We start from the raw sequence: 13,892 nt of genomic DNA on the forward strand, positions 1-13,892 counted from the left end.
TTTACCAAGCAATAAAAGAATATATATATGAGAAACAGTCAGTCCTCTACGCAATTATACATCAGTTTTGAGATCATCTAAAATAAGACTGAATAATAATTTATCGTGGCGTTGCGTCAACCGTTGAATATCGGCGACATTATTTGATGAAGTCAGTAATAAAAGTAATTTTAAGTCAGGGGTCCTGTTCCTTTTTTGGAAAAAATCATCGTTAAAATGCTCTAAAAAGGTATTTATAGAAAATGACTGAAAAAAATTCCAAACAATGTTTTTGAATTACTAGGCTTATTTCCTGTTGTGAATATCATTTTGGCTTCAATGTTTGTTGGAAGTTCCCCTTCCAGTCCTTTGTTCTGTTGCACAAAACATCTTCTTCACCTCAGATGGTTTATCATTCTTATCGGATTTCGTTGCTTGATAGGGTGGAACACCGAACCTGAAGAATATTCGCATTTTTTCTGGAAAGATTTCACTGTCAATCAAAGGAACAAAAAGTTTTTCCTCGGCATTTCTTGGGTTGCTAAAACCTGGATTAAAATGAAATAAAAAAATGTTTGAAATATAACATATATATTATTGAAAATTCACATATTCTTTAATTGATTTCACTTATCTTTCTGTCAATTCAGTGTATCTAATGAAACCAAATATTTGTAAACCTATCTAAAAACTAGAATTTAGTTTTGGTGCGTTGACGGTTTGAAAATGAAACTGTTTTTTTTAGTGGCAAGTTCCTGCTTGAAATTAATATCTACGTATAAAGATATTTATTGAAAATTTTCATCATTTTTCGTTTTTATAATTGCACATAAACTTCTTGATAATGTTCGAGGTATTTAACAATGTTTGTAGAATTTCACATACAGCGAAAACCCGAAATGGGACAATAGCCTCAGGTTTTATTTGACAGGGTTACTGAAAAATGTTCCAATAGTATTTTCTGGGTCAATATAAATTTAAATTCAGCTTCACTTTTAACTTATTTATAAAAATCCGAGTGTTATTGTATACATTTCCCTACATGAATTAGTAAACCCACCCGTGAATATCGAAGTTACATGAGCTCCTACAAGTGCCATCGTAAATCCCAGAGCTCCATAGAGAAATGGGGAGATTGAGTATATTGTATTGAAAAGATTTGGTGAACTTCTGAAACAAAATTGAATTGAGATGACAAGTTTTGAAACTGTTTAATTATCCATCGCCTAATTGACTTGAACTTCGTTAAACACGAGATCCGCCGACTTTCGCTGAGCACGATATATGCTAACATGCGATCAGGGTAACGGTATCAGGACTAGTGTAGCTTTTCCGTGTCTCGTGGCGATGATTCATGTAAATCGTCAACAGTGCGGGCACTGGTCCAGTAGTTAAAAAGAAATGCAATGACAAAAATAAAAAGAACACCACCACCACCAACAACAACAACAACGTAATAATGTCAGTAATAAAGTAATGATCCATGGGTCTATTTCGTGTCCAATAAAATTTATATAAAATAAGGATTACTTACGTTCCAGTAGTCTCCGTATACAGAGTAGTATTATATATTGTGATAACTTTGTCCAATGTCGTGTTTGTTAACGTTGTGATATTGCAGGCTTGTGTAGATAAAGGCAACGCAGTCGCAGTGTCAGCAGAATACACCATAGCCGATATTCCAATCCATCCTGTACAAGCAAGTCCTAGTAGAAGTCCTCCAAATGATCCCTGTTGAAAAATGCGAGACATATATCTCAAAGTTTCTTGCTTATGGTGTTTTTTAACCAGGTAAAATGAAATGTCGATAAATATCTAATATTAAAATTAACTTTGCACTGTTCAATATATCAATTAGTGATAAATATACATTTCCTAAAATATCATCTCACCTTGTAATCTATCCATGGCATAAGTATACCAATTGTGAATAACCCAAGAATTGGACCACCAAAAAAACCGATAATTGATGACACTGCTTGCATAACGTTCGATTGTGAAAGAGAAAGGAAATAGGCCAATAGCATGACGAGTCCCCCAAAGAATAGACCTGTAAATGAAAATATTGCTGCACTCCAATATACAAAAAGAACTAAGTTTCATATTTGTATGGAATATTGAAGCAAAATTCTATTTATTTTACCTCAGATAATATTGGTCAGCCTTCTTTTTTGTCTCTTACAATTCCAAATACTTCATAGTCCTATACAAATCTGCATAGTTGGTAAACCTCCTTGACCAAAGTCATGTTGTCTTACTTTTTATACGTAAAATCAAACTTATTAGCTTACTAGCCGTCTTGCTGATTAAAAGTTTTCTCCCTGCTGTTAAATTTGGAAACTTGGGTAAGATGAAATCCATTACTAAAAGCGATGACAAAGCATTAATGCCAGATGACACCGTACTGTAAATTTAAAAAATAGCTTGCATTGAATAAATATTAATTTGATATTTTACTTTATTTCACTTGCAGTAAAAAGTACTCGTTTATAAGGATAAATTGTGTACTGTATGTTTTGCGAGCAAACCTCTTGTAAACCCTCAATAAAAAGGAAGGGACTTCTTACCCCTTTGACCGAAGGACTGATTGGACTAATATTTTCGATGCGGGGATGACTAACTAACATATTTTGATCAAAGCATTGGCGAATAACGCGTAATTTACTTGCAAATTAGAATATTGAATATATTGCATCTACCCAATACTTCAATACTTTGTACAATGAGACAATAGCGAGCAAAGCAAAGGGTTTACCTGAGAGTTCCACAGAAAGCAGCGGCTACAAATAATCCTGCCATGCCGGGTGTGTCATGAAATAAATCAACCGCAAAACGGGGCATAATCTGGTCAATTTTAAATATATTCTTTGATAACAAAGGATCACAGTCTTCGTAGTACGCATACATTACTATCCCATTTCCAATGGATATCATAGCTAAACAGATAACAGGAATGATGCTCACGCCAACGGCTCTGAAAATAACAATGCTTCTGAACATGGAACAAACGGAAGCTAAATATAAAATGATAAATGAAATCTGTCAGGCTCGTATTAAGGCAAAATGAACTTCAGGGCTGGAACAATAAACTATATTTACGATAAGAACTACACCAATTCACAGTAAAATTGAATCATATAAAACACTCGGGTCATAAAATCCAATCCTCGTTATGCCATTGATTAACATTTATGAAACATTTTACGAAATACATTACGTTTTAACTTTTGGAAAAGTTGATATATCTTTATATATTTATTTGATTCAAATACCATAAAAAGAATTCACCCACATTCTAGAGTTCTTAATTGTTGGACAGGAAAGCCAGCGTTGAATAAACATCTGATTGCAGACTGTCTCGTAGCAGGTAATGAAGAAAAATCCAAACGTAATTGACCAGGCAGAGCTACGTATTCTGGGATCAGGATCAAATCTAGTAGGTAGTAGGAAGTATAAGTTTTAACCTATTTTCTTGATAGAAGCAAAGTTTATAAAATGAAAAAAACTTCCTTTAAAATGCATTGTAGTTATTTGTATATAAATTGTATCAGAACTATTTCTTTTATCTAAGCCAGGCATTGAAAAAATATGAAATAATTTACTGTACGTCAAAAAGTTGTTCCGTTGTCCTCGTTCCGCAGCAGACAAAATAATATCAAATCCCCCAACGACAAGGATTCCTTTGAAAAGAATTGATAACATCCCTACGATCATGATTAAAAACTGAAAAACATCTGTCCAAATAACCGCTTTCATTCCTCCCTGAATAAAAAACAATGAATAGTCAACTATATGCCATTCAACAGCCTCGTGTCACCGTCAATTAATTTCGCTTCAGAATAAATGATAAGATGATTCTAGAGATTTTTCGAATATATGAGATAGAAACTGAATCCTTTCTCAAGTTCCAAAATATTTTTTCCATTGATTGTTACACGACTTAAATTTAAAATAGTTGCATGACTACGATTTGGTAGTATATACCCGGTAATGGGATTTAAAATTAGATAGTGGTCATCTGCGGTGCACCGTTACCGTTGCTGCGAATGTCTACTAACTAACGTATAAATCCCAAAACAAGAACCTTATTTTGTTTGATATAATCGATATACTGGTGGAGGTGAAATGTAGTTGAAAAGAAATAGTGCACTAACACAAAAACCAGACGTTAACATAAATTATTGTAATAATACTTACTACGGTCGTATAGAATGTACAAGTTGCGCTGGTTATAGCAATAGTTATGTACAAACTCATTGGTGTCACTGCGCTTAATGCAAGAGACGGAATATACACCGTCAGTCCAAGATAGAACATCTAGAATATATACATTGTGAATATGCATTAGAAAATACGTCAACTCATACCTAATTTATATTCAAAATATATTACTTCATAACATGTTTACATTGAAATGATTTTTTTGCACTGCTATACTGTGAGATGACTTGGATGGAAAATTAAATTTTTATAATTTTTTCTGCATGAATGAATTCCGATATATTTTAACGATATTCTACCTAAAACCAGCAATGTGTTTCGCATAGTTAGGTTGAAACGTTTTATCACATCAAACAAGAGATCAGCTTAGTTCTGCTTAGCTTACATATCCTCTAAAGAGGAGCAAACTTTAACTTTATTTTTCAAAAGCAGATATAAGAATATTTGGGAGCTACAAACCTCCCAATCCTATACAAAACTCACAACCACAATCAAATCATTTCTTACATCCATATAGTGTTACTTTCACGAATTCCAGCCAGATTTAAATTCTCTTGAATGTAAATTTAATTATTCCCATTATCCCCAGTTCTATAGGCGTATAAATATTCACTGGAGTTTATAAAAGTTTAGATTTGAAAAGGTTGTACATACCTATACTAACTTAATGCTATACGGAAAATTAAATATTACATAATACAATTGTAATACGATATACAAAAAGACATTAACATGTATGGGATATTAAATGTGTGCATGCATTATATGACATTCCTTTTAATTTCCTTCGGCATTTTAGTGACGCTGCACATTTATATTAGCAGTGATTTTCTCGAAATTGTGGGATTTTACTGTGCATTTGCTTAATACTGGCTGTTATTTTTGCTGATATTGTGTATTTTACTGTGATATTTTGATTTGTTTGTGTTATTCGATATGGATCATGATGGCCTGGTGTAATAAACGAATTGAATTGAACAATGTGAATCAATGAATGAATACATTGCATTTCATTGTAAATACGTATCATCGCCTTGGACTATTTATGAGAGCGGTACAGAATCATAAGAACTGATATATATATACAAAAATGTACCGTGTTCATCATTCCCATCACTGAAGTTATTTTTCGAATTACTGGATGAAATCGAAGTTCTAAGTACTGAAATAAAAAACAATAACAATTTATATCAAAGATGTTATGGATGAGTATGCTACCATAGTTTTGTTGAGATGTCGAGACGCATATTGCTTAGCGTAAGGAAAACGTTTTTCATCGGACGTCCTGCCTCAAACATTTTTAAAAATTTTACGCTTCGTTCTAGATATCGTCACATTTACTTCTAATGCATTACAATCCGCAAAATGTATTTCGAAGAGTAATACGTAGCACAGGGGAATAAGGTCTTATTTCCAATTTGTACCAAAATCCATGAACAAAGCTGAAAGCAAAAAAATGGCTATGGCCGTCACAACTCAATATTATTCAGCGAAAGTTTTTATAGACATATTCATTTATTTTTGATAAATATTATTTAATCTCACGAAACGACAATAAAAATTTCATTGCCAGAATTGAATGCTTTAGTTAAAGATGTACTAAAGAGGTAATTTCAAAAATGCATTATCTCACTAGTCACGCGCCATGCAAGTATCGAGTCAAGATTGTGTTGTTTCAGAATTTCGAGTTTCGATTCAAATCGAGTCACTGAGCTCGCACACTGCTGTCCCTAGTAATAGGGCGAGTCTAGCCACGGTAGATTTCATAAGAAGCAGTGAAATGAATAAATATGAGTCACTCGATTTTATGCAGTGCTCGCGTACCACCTACATAACTATTTTTCTTGTATGACGTCATAATCATTATTTGATCCATGCGAGGTGTAATAACAAATTATATTAAACTAGGCAGCATCAGTCAAGATTGATAGGATGCACGGATATGTTTTTTCACCACCATTCACAAGAAGAACAACATGATAAAATTACAACAAAAGCCAATTTATTCAATGCGATTGTTCATTTTCCACTAGCTGGTTGATGCGGGGCATACATTTGCTCACAGCGCATTGAAAGTTATGCATGTGCGCATCAAGTCGGTTTCGTTTCTTCGACTTGATAGTCATCGGGGATGAAACTTCCTTGCTCGCACTCCCACGTAAAAGGCAAATTAGCAGCTGGTGAATAGCGTGTGAACCTAGTGTCGAGTACAAGTAGGCCATTCTACGCCAAACGTTTATTGGAGAACAATCTTTATATTTCGTCTTTGTTGTTCACAAATCAGCGTAAAAGCCGACTATGACGCTGACGATTAGGACAAATTTACAATTTTGATAATTCATTCCAAGCACAACAACTTCGGTTCGGATATTAGCGCCGAGGGAATCTGTGTGCGCTTTTAACCAAGTCCAAGACACGGTGGTGAGAGAGAAAAAAGTTGTTTCTTACAACGGACGTACCTTACTACAACGGCGACGGCTTCAAAAAACCTCAACCAATACCTCCCTTCGATTGAATAAAAAGCAGAATGTACTCGCCTACCGCCTGAAAGACCATCACTGGTGGTGTTACGGACTGCTAATAATCAAATTTCATTTTGTAATCAAGTTTGTTTACACAGTGATTCCCAAAGTGGGCGATATCGCCCCCCGGTGGGCGAAAACGATACAGAGGGGGGCGAAAAAGTCGAAGGGGGCGATTTCGCGAAACCTGTTTTTGCTCGGCGCATCGTGCACTTAATTCCGTACTCTGTGTGCATTCGCAGGCTTGAATCACGTGGTCTATTATCACACGCGAAAGGATTGCTGGACTCGTCTCCCCAGTAAGGTACGGTAGTTTGCGTATCCCAGTGGTCGGCAAAATACGGCCGGAGTAAAAAAATCTGGACCGGGACGATTCACTGAATAGACCTATCCCCGACCTTTGACCGCGGAAAAATCTTCCCATACTTTACCATTTTAAAATTTTCGGTGCTTATTTTAAGAGTGGTTTCGCGAGTTGTTGGCTGTAAAATAGGGTATTTGTTTCAAACTATCATTCTAATTCATACCATTCAACAATCTGTTTTTTTAAAAGTACCGATGAAGAATTTTAGCCTATAGTCTATCACAGCTATTTCCACGCCAATTTTTGATTACTGTATTTAAACTGAAACTCATAGGAAAACAAAGTAATCATTGACTTATATGATTTATATTTAAATTTCCGAAAAACAACCAAAAACTAACGAATATAATTCAAAAACGCGAAAATGAGGGAATGTTCACGACCACGCCTGAAAGTCTGTCTGAGTGAGTGTGTCTAAGCGGATGCGAAAGGGGGCATTGTTACGTTTATTTTTGCATCTTGCTGATTGGCAAATGTCACGATGTAAACAAGGAAGTATATGCCGGGGAAAAATCCGAACGGCGGTTTTGACGATAAATTTATTATTTTATTTATAATCTACGCTCGAGGACTAAATTACTTTTTTTACGCAACAGAATTTATTGTGAGACACGTTTAGACTAAATTTTATTATATCCTAGAAAAATCTATTGAACAGCTAGCTACTCGTTTAACGAGCCTACAATTTAATTATAATTAGACAAATGGAAACACAAAGAAAAAAAAGTTGATGCTGAGGACAGGGGTTCAATAGCGCAATCAGTAAATATTCGAATATATTGCAATGCTATAAGGAAATAAAATTCATATTATATTCGAGAGATTGATTCATCAGTGCGTAATTTTTGTAAGAATGTATCTTCTTGAAGAAAATCTTTATTAAAAGTTCACAAATCATGCGAGAATATTCACTTAGATGTTTGGAACATATTTGTGTACATATTTGTGCAAACAATTTTTTTCGAAAATGGAGACATTACAAAGAACAAGCAAAAAATTGGGATTAGTGATGCCCATTTGGAAAATGTTCCAATCTTGGCGTCGTAAAGCTATCAAGCGTGATGCAGCAACAAGACAGTGTCACATTAAATGTCATTATAATAATTTTTTAATAAGGCGACTGAGTTGAGTTCACGAATTGTCGCAGTTTTCGCGCGCTGTTCCGTTTTTAACTTTTAAAAAATATATGCGACCCGCAAGAGACTAGCAACCTTAAATTTTGTCTCGCGAGCGACATAAAATTTGCCGACCCCTGGGCCGTAGTCGATAGTCGGTCACAGTTTCTTCCACATCCGAGTCCGTGAATCCAAAAACAAATAGCTGAATAATTATATGGACTGGTGATTGGACTTGAGGCCGTGGTAGAATGAGGAATCGGGGATGAATTTTAGCGAAGTATTTTGGTGCAGGTCATCATGCTGTAGGATTGAATGAGATGTACGGAAATCATTATTATAACTTTGGGAAAATTAACTTTGTTTTCATTAATTTAATGTGGAATGAGGTAAATTTTGGGAGTGAAATGCTATAAGGCAAGAGTACACGACGGTTTTTGAGGAAGTAGAACCCTGGATTCTTTCATTTCCGACCTATAATATATGGTGAAAAAGGGGTTTTGAGCCGTGCTACTATTGCTATCAAAACAACGAAATTGCCTTTCCATCAGTAAACTAGGTAATTATAATAAAAACTCGCTGAAGAACACCAAGCTCATCCATATCATTAAAAAAAACTATAAACTATGATTTGTCTTCTTATTCTGTCTCTAATATATTCGTTTTTGACTTTACATTTTTTTGTAGTGCCGGGGGGGGGCGATGAAGTTGTATAAAGTACTGTAGGGGGGCGATGGTTTAAAAAAGTTTGGGAACCACTGGTTTACATTATAGTGTCGCAGTCGCGTTGCTCAATTTATTTACGTGTACCCCTTTGTGACGTCACATCGAGACGTTTCTAGCCTCGCCGAAGTCGGCGAGCATCTTTGATTATCGAGACGTGCCGTTTGGAACTGTAATTCCTAGATTATGGTTGTAATGCAGTAGGTTGCGTATGACTTAGTTTAGTTACCGTGACCATTAGATTTTGTTTTTAGTTGTTTAGGGCTATTGCATTCAGACTAGTTGTATGTTTATGATTGAATAGGAATAGTAGCTCCACTGAATGTCCCTTATTGTTATTTATTTGCAGTCAAGTTATTTATCTTAATTGTGATTTGAGTTGTTCACTTTTGTAAAACCCGTTAGGGTACTCATTACCCGTTACGGTACTAGTTACCCATTACCCCGGTTTGGACGTTTCGTATTTGACGTTATCCACATCTGCAAGTTACCTATATGTTTACTGTCATTATTTCTGGATTTGCTGCTCGATGACTAACTTTCGACATTACATTAAAGTGCTGTGGAACCTTTTCAATATAAGTTTCAAAGTAATTCAGATTGTTTGACAGTGACAGTGTGGAACTGGGAAGGGATTTTGCAAGGTTCATCTAAGATCGTATCAAAGTAATATTGTTTGCACCGAGCAAAAGGTTCGGAGTCTACAGTACTCTAAAGTCAAACGCTGGAACTCTAGTCCAAATATCCAACAGGTGGTAAGCGTATCACAGGTTGGGATTCATTGCACTGAGACTTTTATCTTGCGTTTAGCTAAAGTTATTTCAAAAATCAATTTAAGCTTATTCATGTGATTTATTAACGACGGTCTATTTCGAGTTACTGCTGCAACGAGATAGTACATTTTATATTTTTCAATGCAACAATTATTAATAAGTCCCAAGTCTATATAATTTCTTTATCGGTTAGTCGATAGTGAATTCGACTTGTTAAAATAAATCGAGTAAATTCGAGTTTTTGAAAAAAGTGACTCGAATCTCTCTAACACTGATATAAAAGTAAAGAAATATAAAGGGTAGTCCCAAAGTATGCGAACCAAGATGGCGGACACCGAACGTAGTATGTGTTAATTTCAGGTACAAGTACTACGGGAGTCACTTGGCTAGTGCCCGAACTCGGAATAGAACTAAAATAAGAAAAATTGGAATAAAATTATGGCCTAACCCGAACCTTGGTACACATACTACGTTCCGGTGTCCGACATCTTGGATCACATACTTCGGGAGTACCATATAAAGTAGTCAATAACTGTACCTCATATACACTGTTGAGCTGAAGCCTATGAAACACGGGGATGAAATATATCAATGCCACAGCATTTGTCATAAGTATAGATACGTTGTACCATATGAACACAGTGCCAAACATGTAGACTTCTACTGGCATTCCAATTACCGTTATGGCTGAAACGAACGAAACCGCAATCGATATTGCAATTGGTATCTAAAAAATAAGAACCACTGTTTGGTGTTTTGGCTAGTTCTAAGTGAACTTAATTTCCGAAGATTGATTTGGGACCGCACTTAATATAAGTGCACACTCACAAATGAATTATTTATATTCATAAAAGACAAACAGTATACCAAATAATTTCCATACATCATCTTTACAATGTTTATAATGATTGCTGACGACTGAACTGAACGATGTCAGATCTCGCGATGAAAGAAAGGTTAAAAGGTATCAACTGATCCCAGCGCAAATTGAGCTATTTTGGTGCATTGCACTCATCAGTTGTGATGTGATAAATGACAATAAAGAAATATATAAATATTATTGGACTTTGACCCATAAGATTTTACCGGTGATATTTTTCTTCCACCAAAATAATAGTTGTCGGTAGATTTGATTTTTCGATCTTTATATCCAAAGAGAATTCCAACAGCAGCAGATAAAATGAAAACAACTGAAAATAAATGATATGATTTGCATTACCATCCGGAAAGAATATAAAGAAATTATTTCAGCAAGCTAATTTATATCTAGCGCATCGGCTTGAATTGGTTAAACTTAATATTATATACTGATTTTCGGGAATTTTGTTCACCAAAACTATATGAATTACAATAAAAAAGTAACTTGAAATATGTTCCAAACGATTTTTCCACAATACCCAAGCAATATCGTAAATCGTATTTCCTTGCTACCTGTGCATGCTGTTGTATCAAAGAATTTTATTCTAGGCAGCAGACATGTCTAGCATAGGGATTCTTAAACTGGGATCCGAGAAATAGACGTGGAAGACCAGTGAAAATTTTGAGAACGAAAACAATTTCTTCCCTATACCTAGTACAATATGATCATAAATTGAAAACCCATTCTGGGGATTGTTGATGTTTATATATGTATATATATATATAATATAAATTAGATTTGTCCATTTGGACTAGGCTACGAAGAGGTCCGCACCGATCAAAATAAATATAAAAGAGGGTCCGTGTTAAATAAAGTTTAAGAACCGCTGCACTCAGCACATATGAGGTTTAGAATCATTAAGTCCTACCGTGAACAAAATACTGACATTATCTATAAAATACAAACACGAAAAACGTCGATAAAATATAAAAAATTATAGCCTACCTCCAAATATGACAAAATCTAATGCTTGAAATTGTTCTTTTATCGATTCCATAATGCGTTTATCAATAGTTGTAATTAGATCTTTATTAATATAGTAAACTATAGTAAATGCTGGTCTATAAAAGAACGTGTGCCGCTTGAAATTTTTCAATATTTATTCTTGTTTTATTTTTACAATTTATAAGATAACTCACTACGCGCAATAATGAAGGTACAATAATTATTACACTAATCAGCATTTCTTAACCTGGGGTAAAATTTCTTCAATCTCAAGAGTAAGATTCGGTATTGTGAACAAAAACCACACCTGTTTGCTTGTTTTGTTGCAAGGAGCGTTATGTTATTGGGCAGTTGTGAGAAATCAGTATTAGCCTATTATTATCAGTAGGCCTATATTTCAGCCGAAATTGAAAACAACATCTTTAAATAAGCCGAGTTCTTTGTTATTTTAACCATAACATTAAATTTATTCAAAAAATTAGCACACATAGAATATGTTGAAATAAAATGTCACAAAAAAGAGAAAGTATCAAGACGATTATTTAGATTCTGTGTTTACGTATCTTATTGGGACAGCTTTCATATTTCTCAGTGTGTCATGTGTTTAAAAACTATTTTAAACAGTACAACGAAAATTGCGCCACCAAAAAAACACCTAGCTAACGAGTAATAGAACCAACGAGTAATAAACGATAATTTTACATCTTTATTCCGCTTGATTGATGTAAATGGAGATGAATTTGAAACAACTTTCAAAGCAGAGCTTAAAATCTCATCTGCAAAAACTAGCAGGAGGAATTCAAACGGTATTTCTCCGAAATCAACACTTCCAGGGTTTTGATGAGATTAGCAAGAAATCTCTTTCTTTGTATGTGTAGTAAAGGATGTCGTTCCCTTTCCTACACCTTACCTGTGCGAGTGCTGATTTTCTGCGTTGCTTGGTCGCGCATTGTTTGCTATTTCACCGACATTGAAGATCTGGTTGCCAAAATCCGAAACTTTTATGATATTGTACTATGGTTTTATTTTATTGCAATACGATATCCTAATAACCCATTACTCTGACCTTCATTCTCGATCTGTAGCCTCTATCTACTTAATCCGTGTTCAATCTACTTTGATCATGTTTTGTTGCAGCTTCAGTTAAAACAAAATTCATGGCATCTCCCCTCTTTTTCTCAGGAATATAGGAAATGTAACTGGGTCTCATTCAAACAAATTATTTTTGATAAGACCCCATAAGCCCCCATTCCTTCCCGCTGGATTCTGTGATTCATAGATCGCAGATTGACTTCAACCTAGAATTGAAAAGTTTATTCCCCAGAGATCGGTCAGCTGCAACCACCTTTTGCCCTGTGGTTTTGTTCGGAATGTGTGCGACTGCTGCATTTCATCCATCGACGCAAAGCCTCTGCCAGAAACAGACAATCATTCCCGAAGGCTAGAATGAAAAGAAAAAAACGAAATCATTCGAACAAGTTATTTTTGATATATATGCCATGAACATTTGTATTTTTTTTAAACGTACTGATATTAATTTAATGAAGTATTTTTTTTCAAGCGTATCTATACCAATTTAATAAAGTTTTGATAATAACCATAGCAATTGCGGACTGTTCCCATGAACTGTCTCCGATCCTATTAAAATTGATCTAAAAATGTTTGTGTGATTCCCCTTTCCAGTTTACTGTATATTGGATACTGTTATTAGTCTCTTGATAATCATGAGCAAGTATTTGAATAATTCAATTTCATTAAGCGTTTTAGCAGGGTTCTTGGTGTTTTTTGACGGGTTTTCACTGTTTTTAAGCGTTTTAGCAGGGTTCTTGGTGTTTTTTGACGGTTTTTCACTGTTTTTAAACATAAGAAAGGCGAATCTTTTGTAATCTGCAATAGATTCGCGATATTTATTCGTGATGTGCTTTCTGATAGAGTAAACGCAAATTACCCGAAAAGCTCGAATGTGTCAACATAATCGCGATTTGGTCGATATTTGCTGATAATAAAATTAGATTTGGAGTTGTATTTTTAAATCGAGTAGACGAGTAGTATTCTGGTAGATGTCTAAATTTACAACGACTCTCACATAAATTTAGTGTGCAATTTAGAACTCTTAGAAAAAGATTCCCTACTTTCCATTCTTATGGTGAATTTAAAATAATGCTGAACAGAAGAGTCGTTTCTGTATCGATTAAAATTTATTGGATCTTGTCTGTTGATGACATATCTACCAACTCTGAAAAAAAAAATTACGTTTATGTTAAACATTATTATGAAACTATGCTAAACAAAACTATGAAACTTATTTAATAATGAAATAGTAAGCGTATA

The 13,892-nt window shown here is 34.6% G+C and overlaps 1 protein-coding gene across 1 annotated transcript; it reads right to left on the bottom strand.

Annotated features, from left to right (window-relative positions):
• LOC120331145 (sodium-coupled monocarboxylate transporter 1-like) lies at positions 1-10,890 on the bottom strand. The gene is made up of 12 exons (XM_078113334.1): positions 10,784-10,890; positions 10,236-10,424; positions 5,297-5,362; positions 4,177-4,296; positions 3,587-3,741; positions 3,272-3,412; positions 2,735-2,953; positions 2,271-2,383; positions 1,872-2,029; positions 1,514-1,710; positions 1,040-1,149; positions 1-527 (listed from the first exon to the last, which is right to left on the bottom strand). The coding sequence occupies exons 2-12, from the start codon at positions 10,365-10,367 to the stop codon at positions 316-318; spliced, it is 1,623 nt and encodes a 540-aa protein (XP_077969460.1). The 5' UTR covers positions 10,368-10,424; positions 10,784-10,890; the 3' UTR covers positions 1-315.
• Positions 10,891-13,892: the final 3,002 nt, after the last annotated feature.

The sequence above is a fragment of the Styela clava genome, chromosome 6 (assembly GCF_964204865.1).
Source record: "Styela clava chromosome 6, kaStyClav1.hap1.2, whole genome shotgun sequence".
NCBI lineage: Eukaryota > Metazoa > Chordata > Ascidiacea > Stolidobranchia > Styelidae > Styela > Styela clava.